The sequence below is a fragment of the Gossypium raimondii genome, chromosome 12 (assembly GCF_025698545.1).
Source record: "Gossypium raimondii isolate GPD5lz chromosome 12, ASM2569854v1, whole genome shotgun sequence".
Taxonomy (NCBI): domain Eukaryota; kingdom Viridiplantae; phylum Streptophyta; class Magnoliopsida; order Malvales; family Malvaceae; genus Gossypium; species Gossypium raimondii.
Window position 1 is genome coordinate 54820471 of NC_068576.1, and position 16760 is coordinate 54837230.

The 16760-nt window shown below is 34.6% G+C and overlaps 3 protein-coding genes across 12 annotated transcripts; all 3 read right to left on the reverse strand.

Moving 5' to 3' along the window:
* Positions 1–479: 479 nt before the first annotated feature.
* Positions 480–4805, reverse strand: LOC105765372 (uncharacterized). Of its 6 annotated transcripts, XM_052625641.1 has the most exons (6): positions 4674–4795; positions 3979–4452; positions 3427–3609; positions 1982–3291; positions 1187–1338; positions 480–1063 (listed from the first exon to the last, which is right to left on the reverse strand). In XM_052625641.1, the coding sequence occupies exons 2-5, from the start codon at positions 4400–4402 to the stop codon at positions 1198–1200; spliced, it is 2058 nt and encodes a 685-aa protein (XP_052481601.1). In that variant the 5' UTR covers positions 4403–4452; positions 4674–4795; the 3' UTR covers positions 480–1063; positions 1187–1197. The 6 variants fall into 6 exon arrangements, with proteins under 6 accessions (XP_052481601.1, XP_052481599.1, XP_052481603.1 ...); XM_052625639.1 differs by having other exon boundaries at positions 1982–3609; positions 3979–4427; positions 4674–4805; XM_052625643.1 differs by lacking the exon at positions 3427–3609 and having other exon boundaries at positions 1982–3426.
* Positions 4806–6797: 1992 nt separating this feature from the next.
* On the reverse strand, positions 6798–10579 carry LOC105765376 (heavy metal-associated isoprenylated plant protein 30). Of its 2 annotated transcripts, XM_052624988.1 has the most exons (4): positions 10041–10579; positions 8461–8529; positions 7337–7412; positions 6798–7261 (listed from the first exon to the last, which is right to left on the reverse strand). In XM_052624988.1, the coding sequence occupies exons 2-4, from the start codon at positions 8488–8490 to the stop codon at positions 6939–6941; spliced, it is 429 nt and encodes a 142-aa protein (XP_052480948.1). In that variant the 5' UTR covers positions 8491–8529; positions 10041–10579; the 3' UTR covers positions 6798–6938. The 2 variants fall into 2 exon arrangements, with proteins under 2 accessions (XP_052480948.1, XP_012439886.1); XM_012584432.2 differs by having other exon boundaries at positions 8461–10579.
* A 142-nt stretch (positions 10580–10721) lies between these two features.
* On the reverse strand, positions 10722–15069 carry LOC105765373 (NAC domain-containing protein 14). Of its 4 annotated transcripts, XM_012584425.2 has the most exons (9): positions 14658–15066; positions 14077–14354; positions 13616–13897; positions 13107–13505; positions 12388–12924; positions 12106–12312; positions 11765–11971; positions 11430–11630; positions 10722–11272 (listed from the first exon to the last, which is right to left on the reverse strand). In XM_012584425.2, exons 1-9 carry the CDS (start codon positions 14821–14823, stop codon positions 10970–10972), a joined length of 2580 nt encoding a protein of 859 aa, XP_012439879.1. In that variant the 5' UTR covers positions 14824–15066; the 3' UTR covers positions 10722–10969. The 4 variants fall into 4 exon arrangements, with proteins under 4 accessions (XP_012439879.1, XP_052480946.1, XP_012439881.1 ...); XM_052624986.1 differs by lacking the exon at positions 12106–12312 and having other exon boundaries at positions 14658–15068; XM_012584427.2 differs by lacking the exon at positions 11765–11971 and having other exon boundaries at positions 14658–15068.
* Positions 15070–16760: the final 1691 nt, after the last annotated feature.

Sequence of the window (16760 nt, forward strand, 5' to 3'; positions counted from 1 at the left end):
TTTCAAAAGCCTTGAACTTCTGTTCAGATTATTAACTGAATCTGCTGAGATTCTGGTCCTGACCAATAGAGAAAATGGTTATAATGTACACAATTTTGACTAGTAATAATATTAGCCCATTTTTCTAACTAGAGTCAATGGCGCCTTATTTGTTTTAGTTCTGGGTCCTTGATAATCTAAATTTAGGTCCTACCATGCCTAATTGTCGAGCAATGCGTAACCAAGGGCCCTCTTGGCTGAATGGTACCTCTTCAAGTGTGAATTAGTCAATTTAATCCCTTTCAACCTTTTAATGGAAAAATTGTAATTTTGACCCTATCAAAAGTTCAAATTTCACTCAAAGCCATTTTAATACAAAATATGCAGCTTTGACTGCCCTAAAGTTTTTTAATTTTACCTCAAGCCCCCATCACATAATTCCTGATTTCATCATTGTGTTTACATCTCTTGTCCTACTTTATAATTTCAATTGTAAAGTATTTGTGGGCAAAACTAGGAATTTAGCTCAATCCTTAAATTTTTACATCCGTGGACAGTTACGAAAATAACAAAACCAAGGCATAGACAGTACAACAACGCATTTGATGGTATAAAACCCATCAGGTAAGCAGCCCAAGACGCTTACTCGGATAAAATGGGCCTAGTCGAGGATACAGCCAGTTTAATATTAGTACACCAACCATGAACTGAAGTATGTTACAATTCTGCCGGGATTTAGCTACAAGCTGAAAAGTGTATATCCTCTAGAATGGTGAACCTTGGGGGTTCTTTCGTTATGCTCTGTTAACCAACTTTTCTGCCCCATATTGATCCCAGGAGCTCAGAGATTTGGTGTATAAATGACTTTAAAACCATCATTCAACCTGGTCAGGTAGCTTGCAGGTCTTGAATCTTGCAAGTCCAGGACAGGAGCTTCCATCCGAAGGCTTCACCACATTCTGAAATGTATTCACTTTCTATATTTTAACACCCATGCACAATATACAACGCTTCCAACAGCACGTTGATTCAGCAACCCCACATTTTATATTCGGGCTCAAGCACTAAATAACCCTCTATTCAGCTGCCAATATAGTGAAAATTGGTTATGTAAACAGTCCTACAAATACATGCCTACTAGCCAAAGCTTCCTACCATCAATATAGAGTCTAGAATACAACAGTGTAGAATGGTAAAGGAAATATACCTTTATTTTGATCAGCATTTCTCTAGCTCTGGTTTCGTGTGCGAGCCATGCGCTCGATACTTCATTAAGTTAGAAGCTTCTTTAGCCTCAAGCCACAGTTTCCTATAAAATAAGGCTTCTGGTGGAATTTCATGCTCCTTAATAACCTGGATCTTGTATCGAGAATAGAAAAGTTAAGAGCACCTTGCCAATTAATTAGAGCATCAAATTCAGTAACAAATTATCAGCTCATTGACCTGCTTGCAACCTTCAGCATCATTACTTTGATAAAAAGAGCATAGCAACCTACTTTTTTTTTTAATCATTGCAATATTGGGGGAGGGGAAAGGGGGATAACAGGGTTTGAACCCATGTCATAGCGCCCTACTACTTAACATAAGAACAGATATTTCATGTATTTTCTGATAATGTAAAACAGCTTTATCCCTCACCTTTGACACTTGAAAATTTGTATTATCCACTGACAATGCATTATTTAAGGTTTTCAGATCCTGGTAAAGCTCCTAGTATGAGATTGTTTACATGTCTTGTAATAGAAAACAACTATTCATACAGAGGCAGAAAGGGGGTCTAAGATCATTCTATCTCAGGTATAATGCTTTTAGTCTCAGCATATAAGAGAATAATAGTTTATACTCTGATCTAGGCATGGCCGGTGAAATGTAAATCGAACAAACAGATGCAATAAGGTTGCAATTATTATCATAGGAACATAATAACAGTTATCTTTAAAACATTAAGCAAAATGACGCATATAAGACCAAGAATGCGAAAAAAGATATAAAAGTACCGTACCTCACGGTGATCAGCTGCTTGTCTCTTACCATATAAAGTGCTCAAGTGACTTGATTCGGGCCTTACACCTCTTTCACCAGCCCAATGTCTGATAACACCATAAAGGTTATTAATTATATTAAGGATCTTATCATGTTCATGCTCACTCATTGAACCTAAAGCAAATGAATAATTCTGTAGAAGCAACTCCGACAAAAATTGGATTGTATTAATCATTAAATTAACATCAAGTTTGGGAGGTGTAGACTTGGGCGGCTCTTGAAATCTTTGAGTTAAATCAGAAAAAACACCATCTCCAATTGAATGTGAAGTCAGGGAAATTTCTGTTGTAGGGAATGAGATGCTAGAACTTTGCCCAGCCTGTGCCATGTCCGCAACACTGTCTAACGCATTATATGTTGCATTAGCAATACCCTCCATGCAGCCAGTAACATTTTCAAGCTGACTTTCAGAGATAACACTCTCTTTCCCAGGAGGTTGAAAACAGCAAGGACTGCCATACTCGAGTCTTGAGTCATAGGCATCAAAAGAAAAATGGAATCCTATATCATCGATCCTTTCTGAAGGACATGTGCCTGCTCTAGCAGAACCCAATAATTCATTTTCTCTTGAAGAAATAGCAGCTAAAGCTCCAATATTCTGAGAAGCGAGAGAATTATCTCCATGACAATCCTTCTGATGATAATCAGCTTTTTGTTTAGAATTTGCAGGAATAAACACAGGTGCCAGAGGATTTAAACTATTACGTGCCACTTTTTCATTCTTAGAATGTTCTAATTTCGGAGACACTGAAACTCTGAAAGGAGATTGACCCTTAGAATCTTCTGAATTCACAGGCACTGAACAGCTAAACAGAGACTTATATGCCTGTGTTCCTGGCCAGCAAGGTGAATCTACATCCGAATCATCACTGTTGCTGGAACATTTATCATCAGCTATACCTGCTTTAGCACCATGTTGTTCTAAAGCCAAGTCTTCATGAACATTGGGACAAGCAATTTGAAGCTTGGATTTTGCCATAATAGAAGGGCTTTTAGTCTCATTGCAGGCAGGTTCAACAATAGTTCTCAATAAAAGGTCTTGGCAAGCAACCTTGTCTAGGGGACTCTGCACCATATCACTACCAATCATGCCAGGCACGACATAGCCAAAATATGAATCCGTTTTGCTGAGTGCATCAATGCCACCATAAGCCACATTCTCTAACGGAACAGGATTAACAATTGGTGGATTGTAACTAGCACTTGATGGTTTGAAAGTTTGAGCTGAATAAGCAAAATGCTTTGGTGCACATGAAACCAGAGTTTCAGCTGCACAAGAGGCAAGATTGGGAAAGCATCTCTCATTGTTAATAATAGTTGAATCACAATGACTCGTACTCAGCAATGGCACTGAGTACGACAGTTGACTCTGAGTATGTTGAGGTCTTGAAGAAGAGATCAAACCTGATGCTATTGAACACGACTTCGTCAAACATATATTCGACAAATTTACTTTGGAATTAGCCATTCGAAAAACACTGCTTTCTGTAAGTGTTTTATCCTTGTATTCTGGTCTAATTCTATCATCTCTTTCATGCAAAACAGAAGATGTTTCACTAACAAGTTTTGATACTTCAATAGTAGTACCTAAACAAAATCATTAACAGTTTCAGCCCTTATTGCATGGACACTAGAAAAAGAAAAAAGTGATTGAAATATGTTTCCTATTTATTCATCTTTGCATCTACAATTAATCTCCGGTCAATCCAAGATGAATAAAACCCTAAGATTCAAAACTTATATAACTACTTATCCTTTGAAGCTACTAAATTTCAAGTACTAGAAAGTCACAAACTCACAATTGCTAATACCTAATGACAGTAATGAGATTGTCGTAGTTTATTTCTATTGACAGAATACAAGAATGTAAGAACAAAATCAGCACCAATGAATCAATTATAGCAAACTAGTTAGTTCCCTACGACCATGAAAAACCCTGTAAGAAACTGAAAGTACCTTGCTGAAGCAGGTTCCCTTGTAACCCGTGATGATTTGTAGCAGTTCCCAGCACTCCACTCTCTGGGTCCACATTGCTAAAGCTTGAAGAACTAGGAGTGAAACTGGTTTGAACTAGAGGATCCACGAAAGGGTTGTTTATAAAACAAGAATTAGGCTCGAAGTCAAGGTCATTGACAAAAGGGGTAGCAGTAATTGCAGTAGAGTCAGAGTGGTAAGCACAGTAGCCTTGTTGACGTTGACCACCCAAATTCAGGTAAGGAAAGGGTTGATCAAGACCGGAAGTAGAGTCAAGCAAAGGGTCAAAAGATTCATGGCGATTGAAAGGGCTGGTGATGGTGAACGGACGAGCCAAAGGAGACAAACGAGACGAGGGTGTAGGGATTGAAAAGACATTCATGGCCGCTTTACTTCTTTCACTCATCGTTCTCCACACCAAACCACACCCACTTAAAAAAACACACACACAAAAACCTGTTAAATTTTCAACATTTCATATACACAAACAAAACAGAACAGAAAATCAAGAACTAATGATAAGTGGACATGATCATCATGCTGTTATTCTTAACATGATTTTTTTTCCAGTGGTAGATGAAAAAAGGAAACAGTTTTGATATTGAAGTGGTAAAAGAATAATTGAAGAATGCATATTGAATATAACATGAATGGATGAATTATTTCATATTTCTTACCTGAAAAAGAAATTATTGAAGCTGTTTTTTTTTTTTTTTTTGAGGGGGAGTTTGAACTTTTTATTTTAATTTGTTTGGTTTTATACTGTAGGAAGAAGAACACGGAGAAGCTCTTCCTCTTCTATTTGATTTTTATTTGAACATGGACTTTTTTTTCTTAATGACAGCTTCCTTAATAAGTCATTGACCAATATTACACTAACACGTAGGATCGCCCCTCGCTCTTTTTCCTATTTATGATTTAACCCTTTAACTTTTCCATTTATTTTCTTTTTTCTTATACAATTACTAAATTACGCATATAGCAACTCGATTACTCTAATAGTAACCGTGCTAAAACCATGTTCTCTTTGTTCGAATTAAATTTATTTTTTATAAATAATTAATGTAAATTTAAACCAACAATACGAAAGAAGTTTAAATTAAAAGTAATGCTAAATTTATCACTCCAAATTACAAAATTTAGTAAGTAAAATTTGTTAAAGGATCAAAGCTATATGAATAGGATAATAAATGAATTAGGGGCACCGCCCCCTCTGATTACATGAGGCTTGCTTTCAGAACTAAAATATAAATATATAACATGACAAAAACAAATTGGCATTTAATTAATCTGTCAAAATTGTAAATTATGAAGAGATGAGGGATTCATTTGTAATTAACACAAAATGAGTGACGTTGCATATCCTATTAGGTAATGGATTAAATAGATGGGTTTCTTGGAAACTGGCAAGAAGTAAGAACCCAACAACCACGAAGAGAAAAATGAAATTACCAATTTATCAATTGAAATTAAGTTAATTAATTTATTGTGTCTCTTCTTTTATTATGTATTAACAATATTTTTAAAAATATAAATATACCAAGAAATTAATAATTTTCTAATGCCACGTGGAACACGGCTTTTGACATTGGCAACTTGGTAAGAACTTCAACCGTTGGATCTTTCTTTTTGGGAAATTCCAAACCAATCAAACGGTCCAGAACAATTTCAATGAGTTTCCTACCTTTTCGATGAAGAAAGGGCACTTTTTTTTTACAAAAAGAAATCGTTCAATTTTATTAATTTATTCTTTCTAGGAACCAAAAAGAAACTTCGATTAATTTCAGGGAAAATGGAGCTAAGTAAAATTTTAAATTATCCAAAGTGACATCATTGGTATTTTGACATTTGTAGAAAAGACTTTAGTAAATGCCCTTTTTTTGTAACTTTAGTTACATCTTTTATTTGTCAATATTTGACGCTGGCATAAGATTTGTCAATTTTTTTAGTAAAAAGCATTATTTATATTAAAAATACATATTTATCCAGACAAAAAAATTCTCTAGTAATTGTATTCACCAAGATTACTTTGTTTATAAGTTTCAGTGTTGGTCCATTTGTATCAAACAAAAAGAAAAGTACATTTGACCTATAGTATAATGTATACTTATAATTGTATCAAGTTATGAGGTGTGCTGTGGTCAGTGGTGGAGTCGAAAAAAATTTTTGGGGTCGGAATTAAATTGTATATTTTTACAATAGTAAAAATATAAATTTATCATTTTAATTTATTATATCTTTATAATTTTTAAAAGATTAAATTAATTTTTTATTATTTTTAGGAGGCTAAAGTGTAATTTTACCATTACTAATTTAAAGTTTTATAAATTATAAAGGGCCTAAATAAAAAAAAATTATTTTAAGGGGTCGGGGCCCCTGCCTTCTTGACTCCGCCACTAAATGTGGTGGTTATTCACTTTTTCCTTTAAGGCTAAGGGTTTGATCCACGTTCTTAGGAATAGAGCACACTTTGATTTTAACAAAAGAAATTTACTTTTATATCTTTTTAAAATTTAACACATAAAGGTAATATAGTAATTTCAAATTATCAGGACAAAACGTGCAAACAAATAAATATCAAAATTGCTAAAATTCATTTAAAATGGATTGATTCAAAATTTATCCATAACACGTCTGAAAATGGAAAAAAATTCACAAATTATCACATACACGATAATATACCTTCATGACCAAGAAAACAGTAACGCAGCAAGCAAGGGAGCAGATTCCAATCGAGTACATTCACTCTTTACAATCCCCAAAAGATGAAATATATATATATATATATATATATATATTACTTTTAATAAAAGCTACATATATTAATGATTAAATCCACAATGATGAAATTCTTTTCACACTCAGTTATTTTCTCAAATGATATTACATGATCCATCATGGTGAATTTATGTCACAAATTCAATTTACATCTGCACTTTTTGCTACATGAGAGAGCAAGCATTCACATTGTCATCGTTGAACAAGTTACTGACTTTGTCGTCTCCACGAATCGTTACAGGTATGTTACCATGCCTGTGTCCTAAGTTGTACCCATGCCTGTAATAATTATAACTCTCTCTGTACTCATTGGTCGTGTCTTTATAATATTCAGCGGTTGTGGTGAAGTACAAAGGAGGATCAGGGTAAGGCCAGAATTCAGCCCTTTTCCCTGCCCTCCTCACTCGTTTCAGAACCTTGTTCCGATCAACGTATCCGATCACCGTCACCTTCTCCATCTCTATGTCGACTTCCACCGAATCGATCCCTAACATCATTAATAATGATCCTATGAAAAGGAATCATTCCCTTAAAGAAAAGGAGAACCTGTTATGAAATATACCTCTAAGCTTGTAAATGGCGTTTTTGATTACTCTTTCGCAACCAGTGCAGCACATCCTGACTTTGAGGTCCACCGTCTAATAAAGCAAAGATTTATAAGTTTTAACAGTGAATAGATTATTCTGGGTTTCCTTGTTCAAAAAGGCCCTTTATGCTTTGTTCTTTTATGTAGTTATAGGAAACTTGAGGGATTAAGAAACCCCTTCACCATGTTTAAACTTAATTGGTTTTTGGAGGTTCTTGAACCCAATCAGGCCAGGAAACAAATTCCTAAAGCTGGTTCAAGAACTATATACTAAAAGTTTAGTGCACATTTCACTGAAGTTTAAGGCTTTATTTTTGTAAATTTTGAGAGAGAGAAAAAAAAAAAGATTTTAGCACATGATTTTATAGAGTTAATAACTTCCAAACATAGAATGAACAGGGTTTAAGATTGGAATTTTTACAATATTTTCTTGAAATGTATTAAAAATGGGTAAAAATTAAGAGTTAAATTATATTTTACTCTCTTTACTTAAAAATAGGTAAATTAATTTTATACTTAAATCAAAAAGTAATTTGATCCTTTCTGTTAAAAATATTTTTACTGTTAAAAACTAGCTTAGTTGATGAAATAATTAGACAATTACACTTGGCGTGAGATGCTTACCTCATGTTGAGGTACTAAGACAAATTTTAATGGTAAAATGAATGGAATTTTAGTAGAATAACAAATTTACTCTTTGATCTAATGTATAAAGACCAATTTATTTATTTTTGAATAAATAAAATAAAATGCAATCTATTTTCAAATATAAGAACTTTGGTGATAGAAAAACCTCATTTGGACGTTTAAAATTTAACCAAACAACAAAGGAACAAACATAGTATGTTGAACAAGCAATATAACCCTTTTTTCTTTGAAGAAGAAAAGCATGTAGGTTGTATATTCAAAAATATATTCTCGTTATCATATCTAAATATGCATCAGATGCAAGAGATAAATAGCCGTCATGTATACATTCATAAGACCCATTTGTTTTTTCCATTCATTGTCATGACAAGTCGGCGAAGGCAAACAATTAAGATACCTAGATGGATTCAAAAAAGAAGAACAAAATATACTATGGGGGGATGAAGGGAAACCTGCAAGGAAAGTGGTCGAGCCTTAGGCATGCTGTAGTAATTGATGTTGGTGATTATGCTTTTTCTTTTCTGTCGATCACCAAAGAAACAGTAAGCGATGGCTGATTTAATGGAACAAAATGCTCTTGCTATTAAGGTAGCCATTAGAGACAAGTCAGCTCCCGTTTATAAAGACAAGACGAAACTTATCAAAGACGACAAATCCAATAACCCTTCCCAGCCCCAGAAGATATTCCTCTATTGCATATAAACCCAGAGTTGTGACAAACCATTTCTTATAGATGTTTAATATACATATAAACACATTGGAGCTTACACATAGGTATGGAAATTTATAAAATAAAACCCTTTTGGGAGAGAAAGGTATCGAAAAAAACATATGTTAATGCTTGAAATGTGGGTCAAGCTAAACATGATTATTGGTGATACACTCAGAAGAGAATGTCGGCTGACTTTGAGATAATAGGATGGGTTTAATTAGTAGGGAAAGCCAGGTTTTGATGCAAAGTGATCCTCCACCATCTTTTCGAAAATCCCAATACAACATACTTGCAACAATGATCCATATAGAAAGGTTACCAGAGTTTTATTCCCCACACATTGGTTTTATTTTTTGGTTAAACCTTACAAGTTATGTATGTTTTCATGGAATCCTAAAGAAAATAAGAAAAGGGTTTACTGGAATTTGAATCCCGAATCTATTAGATATCATTTTTTAAAATTTGAAAATATGAATAAACTGAACTAAACTCTGAGTTTTTTAAGAAAGGTAAATTGCTTCCATTAAGATCTTAACTATGGTTTCTAAGGGGACAAATACCTAATTATATGATAAAAGAAGGGCTACCTTAGATGTAATCATATCTATAGTTTTAATTTTATGGGTTTGTGCTACTCATACCCTACTGGCTACTTGTAATATATTTTGTATTATTAACACAAAATAATGTTATCCATTTAGATTTATGTGCCAATGTAGTTTATCTTGAGCAACTTTTGGTTACTAATTTATTTGCTCACAGGATTCGATGTTTTCTTTTTATATTTCTGTAAGTTAGTGACAATTCAGTGATTATCATTGGAAGCATAATTTGTTTAAAGAAAAAAAGAACAACTTTCTTTCCTGCCATTAACTCACAATTCTAGAGATGCAAAAAGACAACAGTATAACATGAAGAATGTCCCTTGAATTTATAATTGGAATCAAGAGCTAGCTTTCTGCATTTTGATTCTGCATGTTTAGAGGTTCCATTGGCCATAACTAATTTAGCATTTATAATATAGCACCTATTGTACTTTTAGAACCATAATTTTCATCTTTCTGTAATTAATAATTTGCTCATACCTCATATTTAGATACCATCTATCTGCTACTTAGGATCCCATTAACAAGATCAGGCATTTTATCAAAGAAGAAAGGCCTGTGATCTCATTAGAATTCTAAAAAATCTGGAAAAAAAAAAAGATGACACAGCTGCTTTGATTTCCAAGATACGTTCTGAAGCAACATTGCTAGTAGTTTTGTACCAATACATTCAATTATATCAACATTTAGAACGACATGATATGAACCCTGGTACCTTTTATGCAAACATTTTTTTCCTTCTCAGTTTGCCTATGGCCTCCCATGTGCTCCTTGCTCCGATTACTCTGGAAGATGCCGCATCACTTGATGGTCCTTCTGGAACGCTGCTACTTACTGGTTGCAGAGGACTTCAGCTGAAATCTTGATAGCTATTTGCTTGGTTGGAGAATTTGAACTTATACCATCAAAGCATACACGTTTTGCATATATATATATAGGGACCATCAAAGCATATACATGGAGGTTCTTACGCTGAGGGTCCATGTCACACATGCTTGTGATTGGGAAACACGGAGCATTTTGAAGAATTTCATTCCCAATGTTTCTGGTTTCAAAGGCATCCAAACAGAATCCATAACGAGCACGTTACGTCAGTGGGGTATGCCCTACTTTGCCAATTGGTGTGGGGGTCAGGCCATTAAGCCATTTGATGGGAAACAGTTGAGGGTTGAGTATTTATGTAAATAAAAAATATATCTTAAATGACTATAACGCAATTAAATACATGAATGGATAAAAAAAATACAAAAAATTGCCAACATTTTCTTTTGAGATTAGAAACTTCATTACTCAACCGTACAGCTTATCCGGATTTCAGCTAATGTTACCAGCAGTTATGTTACCAGCCAATTCATCTACAATAAGGTTTTGACATTGTTGTGGTGAAGATTGATGGTAAAAAAGAACACTCTTTTCCCTACATATTACACATTAAGACAACTCTCTAGGCCAGCAGTAAAACCAAAGGCCATTGTGCAACATATTATACAAAGTATTCTCACGTATTCTTCAAAGCATGTGCATACACATGGGGCACAATGTACATAACTTGATCATATTTCCTACAAGATACAAAAAAGGGGGCAACAGTCTACCTACCTACATATGGCCTGTTTGAACATCATCAAGAAGTCAAAATCCAAGTCATAACCATATCCCCATGAAGAGAGCGAACAAGAGAGTAATAGTGAAAATGGCGATACCAGGAACTAATAGGGAGTTTGGGCGATGAAGTGCAGGAGCTGCCTTTAAGTGCAATGATGGACCCTTTTGGCTGCAGCTATGTTGCTCATCTACCTGTTTTACCCGCAGCCTTGGTTTTGAATAAGATTCATCAGCATCCCTGCTGCCTTCAAATTTGAGGAACCGGTTCTCTACTTCTGACTCATCAGAGCTAGAAGTCTCGCAAGAGCTAGAAATCTGTCCTGTAGCTTCATCTTCTGTGGCCTACATTCAAAGCATTGAAAGATATTGTTCACATTTTGAAAGGCCTGGTACCTCAGTATATTAAAATTATACTTTTAGACTTTTGCTAAAACAAAATGGAAGGTATGATGAAGAGTATACGAATAGTGCTAAAATTAACTTTTCCTAGTTCCTCTACCTCAGTTAGAGCAGATTGAACTTCTTCTTTACCGAGGCCAGGACTTGTCATGTTCCCACCATCGACACAGCCTGCGGAACCATTCATTGGCCCAGTAGAAAGTTGCAAACGTATTCTTCTTGGAGCAATGGCTTGGTTTACAATATTCTTCTCTGACTCATCAGAGCTAGAAGTCTGTCCTGCAGCTTCAGCTTCTGTGACCTGCATTTAAAGTATTGGAAGATATTGTTCACTTTGAGAAATGTATGTCAGTGTACTAATATTATAATTTGGCCTTTGGCAGTAAAAACAGTATATCAACAGTGCTCAAAATTAGCTTTTCCTGGTAACTCTACCTCAGTAAGAGCAGATTGAACTTCTTCTTCAACGAGACCAGGACTTGTCATGCTCCCACCATCGACGCAGCCTGCAGAACCTTTCATTGGTCCAGTAGAAAGATTAGTTTGCAAGCGTATTCTTCTTGGAGCAGTGCCTTGATTTACAATATTCTTCTCTAACTCATCTGAGCTAGAAGTCAGTCCAGCAGCTTCAGCTTCTGTGACCTGCATTCAAAGTATTGGAAGATATTGTTCACTTTCAGAAATGTATTTCAGTGTACTAATATTATAATTTGGCCTTTAGCAGTAAAAACAGTATATCAACAGTGCTCAAAATTAGCTTTTCCTGGTAACTCTACCTCAGTAAGAGCAGATTGAACTTCTTCTTCAACGAGGCCAGGACTAGTCATGTTCCCACCATTGTCACAGCCTGCAGAACCTTTCATTGCCCCAGTAGAAAGTTTCGTTTGCAAGCGTATTCTTCTTGGTGCAGTGCCTTGATTTACAATATTCTTCTCTGACTCATCAGAGCTAGAAGTCTGTTCTGCAGCTTCAGCTTCTGTGACCTGCAAACGAAAAAGATAAGTAAGATAAACAGTATATCAACGGCGCTCAAAATTAACTTTTACTGGTAACTCTACCTCAGTTAGAGCAGACTGAACTTCTTCTTCTTCAACAAGGCAAGTGCTCATCATTTTTTCATCATCGACACAGCCTACAGAACCTTTCATTGGCCCACTAGAAAGTTTCATCAAGCGTATTCTTCTGGGAGCAGTGCCTTGATTTACAATGTCTGAATTCGGTTGTTGCTGAGATCCACGGGTCCTAATCTTGATTCCAGTTCCAAGAGTTCCAAAATTTTCTGAATTTGACTGTTTTAGTGGCTGGCATGTTCCAGTCTTCATTCCAATACCACCACCAAGATCACCACCACTATTCACATAATTTTTCAGACTGGTTAACTGTTGCAAATTATTGATATTACCCATTGCAGAATCAGTAAAAGTTACTTGGCCAACAGAATAATTTCCAAGACCACCAATATTCCTGGTTCTGTACTCTTGGTTATAAAGTGCTGGTTGAGTATGGGTAGGTTGGAAAGAAGTTTGCATTTGCAGTGATTGATTGTTATCAATAGGCCCACCAAGCCACCTACGAGCTCCAACCTCAGTACCAAACTGTTAAGAAGTTGAAAATATAAAAAGAAGTTAAAACCCAAATCTAAGTGCCTTGCAAGTGAAAATTTAATACAAAAGAAAAAGGGCTCAAACCAAAGTAAAGCTCAGAAATCTAAAGTGAAAAAAAGGCTATAGGCTACATGTATAGGAACATAAAAGCTAGTAGAAAGTTATTTTTTTACCTGTAATTGTGGCATTTCAGTGTCCGTGTCAGCAGGTCTGCCATTTTCTTTGAGATATGAGATTTCTGGTGGTGGTGTCTTTGAGATGAATGAATCACCAAACAAGGGCATCTCTGTTCCATCAACCAAGTTCTTTTGGGTGTTTGACTCTTCACAAGAGTCATAATGGTTACTCAAGATGTCATCCAAGAAAGCAAATGATACATCTTGTTCACTAGTCCCATCCTGGAAATGAAATCCATTTTGATCATGACCAAAATCATTTGCATAAGGAGAATCCACGAAGAAGGGCAGATCTTCAAAAAGTTGCGAGTTCATTAGTGGTGAAAAGACTTTGGAGTCAATTTCACCATAATTGGGCTCATACAAATTTGAATTGCTTCCCGGGAGCGGATATTTCTGTATTAAAAAGCAAGATAAGTCATTCGCCAAGAATCACAATATAGTCAAGATAAAATAACAATTAATGCAACAAATCCCAAATCATAGATAAATTATCCACTTCACACCTCCATCATAGTTTCTTCTGTTGCATGATAATCAGCATTAGATGTCATATGACTATTGCAGCTGCTGGTATCACCTGTTATTTGATCATTTTGCATTAAGTTATCAGGCTTTTGAGCTTGCGTATCGGATGAAACAGTATCTTGGAGAAGATCTGATGAAGTATCATCGGGAGATGATTTTATCATGGCAGGGGAATATCCTGTTTGTTCCACTTCATCATATTTCACAATATCATTCCTCCCTTCTACTTTATGAAACAATCGACACAAAACAAAAGCACTCTGCACCACACACAAAAAAGGGTCCAAGTCATATAACCATTCCTACTTTCCTTTTAACTTCTCTTTCTTCTTGGCTTTTCAATCAAACAAATAAAGCTAACAATGGCAAAACTTTAACACCATGATAATAATTGCAGCAACTTAAACTAAAAAAAGAAGTAAAAATCTAAAAAGAAAACCTGGCCAGGAGCAGTGCCATCAAGTTCCTTGGTAGTGGGGCGGTATTCGTGCATGATCCAGTTAGTACGCTCACCCTTGGGAGCCCGGCCCTTGTAGAATACCAGGGTCTTCTTCATGCCGATAAGTGACTTTTTGGACTTGATGGTTCGATCCTTCCCCGTGGCTTTCCAATAACCTTTATCCGTTGCTCTGTTGGAACGGTGGCCATTGGGGTACTTCCTATCACGAGGGCAGAAAAAGAACCACTCCAGATCGTCCGATTTTATTACCGATAATCCTGAATTTAATTCAAAAATCCCAATTTTTTAATTTAAAAATGGCTAATTTCGCAATATAAAGTATTTTCAGCATAGTGAGAGGAATTTCAAAAAGGAAAATAAGTAAGTTTACCAGAAATTTCCGGTTATAGAAAACAGGAATAAAATTTATGAACTATATATGTCTTTCAAGTGTAGGGGAATAAAGGAATTTAAGGTGACGCACGGTATCAAAGATTCAAAAAAATTCTGCACCGAATAATTTCTTTGTTTTTTCTTTTTTGTCTAACAAGAACTAAAATAAAAAGAGAGAAAAAAAATACCAGGCAAATCCCAGGGCTCCCATTTGCAGACATCAATTTCAGGAATGACCTCGACTTCGGAATGACGACCGTTGATCTTCAACCTAAGGTAGTGATTGATAAGCTCTTCATCAGTCGGCCTGAATCTAAATCCTAAAGGTAAAGTTCCCATCGTCAACACTTCCATAACTCCCTTCCGAGAAACCCTAACCTCGAAAACTCTTTTACAACTACACCTTTTTCTTTAAATAATTCCAGAAAACATAAAAAGAACGTCGAATCCTTTTCCACTGTAAGTACAATCGTCTATCTTCGTCGTCTTCTTCGATTACTTAACGAAGGCTAATTTGTTTTTGTGGGGTTCTTTTTTGTTGTTGTTGTCGTTATTTTGATTGGCTATTCGTCTACTGATATTTCTTGCTCAGCTAAATTTTGTTTATTTTACTGTGTTCTTTTTGTACAAATGGACTACGGGGGTGATCCAATCCAAGCACATCACGTGACTCTCACGTGATATTGGGAGCTTCGGTGTCGCTTTATCATTCGTGGGATTGATTAATCATTTAAGCGCCCGTATATAATAAGGGAAAGAGCTGCGGCGTATAGTATAATAACCAAATGTGGACAGCGAGTTTCCCCTTTTGGTTCACCGCGTAAAAATGTGGTACCAGATAGTATAATTACTGAAATGCCCTTAATTAATGGACAAAAGGAGAGATAATAGTTAGTGGGGGTTGTAATAATAGAACACTGAACTTAGCTTCTCCCACAAGACTCTTCTTCTAACCGTCAAAAAGGTAATCTCAGTAGTGCTACGCTTTTTGCTTTTTACCTTTGTTTTCTTTTTCTGGGTTTTGAAAGAGCACTTTACTCGTGCGCCAGCGCCACTGCTCTCTGTTTATGAATTTTTAGTATTTCTTATTATTTTTTAATATTTGCTTCAAATCCTTTTGTTCAATTTTTTTTTTTTTTTGTTGTTGTTGTGTTAGATCATAAATAATCGCTTTTGATTAATGAAATTCATTTTCTAAAAAGAAAATTTCAAGGCGCATACAAATTTGTGTGAGCTTGCCTATCAAATGAGTTACGTTATATTAACATACATTTTCACATTAATAAAATGTTAAATTGAATATAATTTTATATATTAAATTAATGCATACCTACTTTATGAATAAAAAATAGTTTGAGAAGTTGATATAAATAATATTTGAGGTTTTGTTGAATGGTAAAAGCTTAAATCATAAAATGATAGTTAAATTATATATTTTTCTAGCTAATTGGTATTTAATTTATACTTTGTTATTCAAAGTGGTGTGCCTGGATCTATTTTTGGTTATAAATAATACTTAAACTAACTCTGTTGTCTAAGTTACTTCAACTGTTAAAAGAGAAATTAGTTAATCATGTTAAAAAAATTAGTTCATTTTGTGATACGTAGTAATTTTAAAATTAAATTTAAATTAAAAATATAATGAAATCAAATTATAAAAAATCTAATTGAACTAAAATATAACTTTTCAAAATTTTACACTTTCTCTGTCTCAATGATTTTTCTTTTTTTAATGCACTATTTTAACTGTTAGATAATTTTATTTATAATTCTTTACCATTTTTTACTAATTTTTTCCTAATATTTAGATTTTGTTATAAAATAAAGAGAGATGGGGAGAATAAAAACTATAAGTATAAAAGAAGTAGGTATCTAATTCTAGTAACTATTAGAATTTAAAGTACATCAAAATTTTATCTTGATCATAATGGGTATTTACTTAATAAGATATTCATAACACTCTCCATTGGATGTCCATTGGTAGATAATATGCCTCGTTGAAACCTTATTAGGAAAAACCCTGTGGAATAAAAAAACTAATGAAAGAAAAATAGTACAAAATTTCTATTACAAGCTGACTCATTAAAAACATTTACTAGGAAAATCTAATGGGATAAAACATTTGTTAAAGGAAAATAGTACAACTTGTTTTTATACTTCTCCTGATGGCAACATTACATTACATCTTTGAGTGGACGCATTCCAATCTTGTGTAGTAGTCTTTCAAATGTTGAAGTTGACAATGCCTTAGTAAAATGTCTGCTAAATTATCACTATAATGAATTTGTTGA

Bases quoted from the DNA above. Each gene is read 5' to 3' on its own strand.
- LOC105765373 (XM_012584425.2), bottom strand. From the start codon at position 14,823: ATGGAAGTGTTGACGATGGGAACTTTACCTTTAGGATTTAGATTCAGG. The intron at 13,898-14,076 runs GTTTTCTTTTTA...TGTGTGGTGCAG, and splicing joins ATGGCACTGCTCCTGGCCAG to AGTGCTTTTGTTTTGTGTCG. The intron at 11,972-12,105 runs GTAGAGTTACCA...CTTTGAATGCAG, and splicing joins TTCAATCTGCTCTTACTGAG to GTCACAGAAGCTGAAGCTGC.
- LOC105765376 (XM_012584432.2), bottom strand. From the start codon at position 8,604: ATGGCTACCTTAATAGCAAGAGCATTTTGTTCCATTAAATCAGCCATC. The intron at 7,413-8,460 runs GTTTCCCTTCAT...TTGCTTTATTAG, and splicing joins CTCGACCACTTTCCTTGCAG to ACGGTGGACCTCAAAGTCAG. The intron at 7,262-7,336 runs GTATATTTCATA...TAATGATGTTAG, and splicing joins CGCCATTTACAAGCTTAGAG to GGATCGATTCGGTGGAAGTC.
- LOC105765372 (XM_052625639.1), bottom strand. From the start codon at position 4,402: ATGAGTGAAAGAAGTAAAGCGGCCATGAATGTCTTTTCAATCCCTACA. The intron at 3,610-3,978 runs GTACTTTCAGTT...GATTTTGTTTAG, and splicing joins AGGGAACCTGCTTCAGCAAG to GTACTACTATTGAAGTATCA. The intron at 1,339-1,981 runs GTACGGTACTTT...TCTCGATACAAG, and splicing joins AAGCAGCTGATCACCGTGAG to ATCCAGGTTATTAAGGAGCA.